Here is a 1,115-nt window from a genome sequence, read left to right on the forward strand (position 1 = left end):
AAAAAAAAAAAAAAAAAAAAAAAAAAAAAAAAAGAACAGAGTCTATCTAGTTCAATTTGCTGAATTTCCCAATGAGGAAACAGGTTCATTTCATCAGCTCCTGATCACATATTACAATTTCACTTTCTGTACTGGTAATCCTACAAAGGCATGAGTCAACAGCAGTGTGGTCCACACTGATTGTCATAGAAACCTATCTTCCAAAGATCTCTGGGTATACCTTCTAACAAGGAAACATATGCTCACAGAGATTAAATGCTTTTCTAGATTATAACTAGTAGGCTCATAGTTACACAAAACAACCAAATGTGGAGCCTGTGTGTGTATGTTTGTTTGTATAGAAAGGAAGTAGAATAAGAGCTAAAAGGGGTATGGCAGTATTAACCCACTTTTAAAATTAAGATTCCTGAGTAAACATATATTCCCCCTTCTAAGAATAGCTACAAAAGAAACCACAATAATAACGATAGGTGAAGATTCTGATCACAGTATTGTTTAGTAACTCTAAAATGTACATGTGTAAGGACAAAGTATGGGACAGAAGAGGTAAGACAGGAACAAAAGGCTGCTATTGAGCCAACAGAATTCTGGTGATTTATTTTTCTACCTTTCCCAAACGTTCTTTTAACATGAAACAAAACAAAACAAAAACAAAAACAGAGAAGACAAAGAGTGCTTACCACGGAGACCTTGCTCACAACATCTCCGGCAACTGCTAAGCCTTGAGCAAAAGTACGGGCTGCTACAAATGCACGAGTAACCTGGAGCTTCAGTTTGCGAGGGACATCTCCGAAGGGCTTCAGCTGCTCCGTATACTTGCTCACACATTCCAGATACTCATCTGTAAAGTGGTACTGGGAGTTCACCAAGCGGAACATCCGCTCCAGGAGGCGAGCCCAGAAGTCATTTAGCATTTCTTCCAGGTTCACATTTCCCACCACGTAGTAACGCTTCAACTCTACGAAGAGATCTTTAAATAGCTCAGAATTTTGCATGTATAAATGGCCATATGTCTTCACAAACATATCATTCAGGGATTTCTCTGCATTTTCAAGTAGTTCTTTGAAGAATTCTAAAACCAACACCAAAAAAAAAAAAAAAAAAAAAAAAAACGA

At 37.5% G+C, this 1,115-nt stretch overlaps 1 protein-coding gene across 1 annotated transcript in view; it reads right to left on the reverse strand.

Moving 5' to 3' along the window:
* Positions 1–1,115, reverse strand: part of GPC4 (glypican 4) — a 130,628-nt gene that overhangs the window by 21,504 nt on the left and 108,009 nt on the right. The window contains exon 3 of the mRNA XM_012001311.1: positions 681–1,072. Coding sequence (XP_011856701.1) covers positions 681–1,072 — 392 coding nt within the window. The remainder of the gene's footprint in view (positions 1–680; positions 1,073–1,115) is intronic.

Source organism: Mandrillus leucophaeus, unplaced genomic scaffold (genome assembly GCF_000951045.1).
Source record: "Mandrillus leucophaeus isolate KB7577 unplaced genomic scaffold, Mleu.le_1.0 Scaffold659, whole genome shotgun sequence".
Classification (NCBI taxonomy): domain Eukaryota; kingdom Metazoa; phylum Chordata; class Mammalia; order Primates; family Cercopithecidae; genus Mandrillus; species Mandrillus leucophaeus.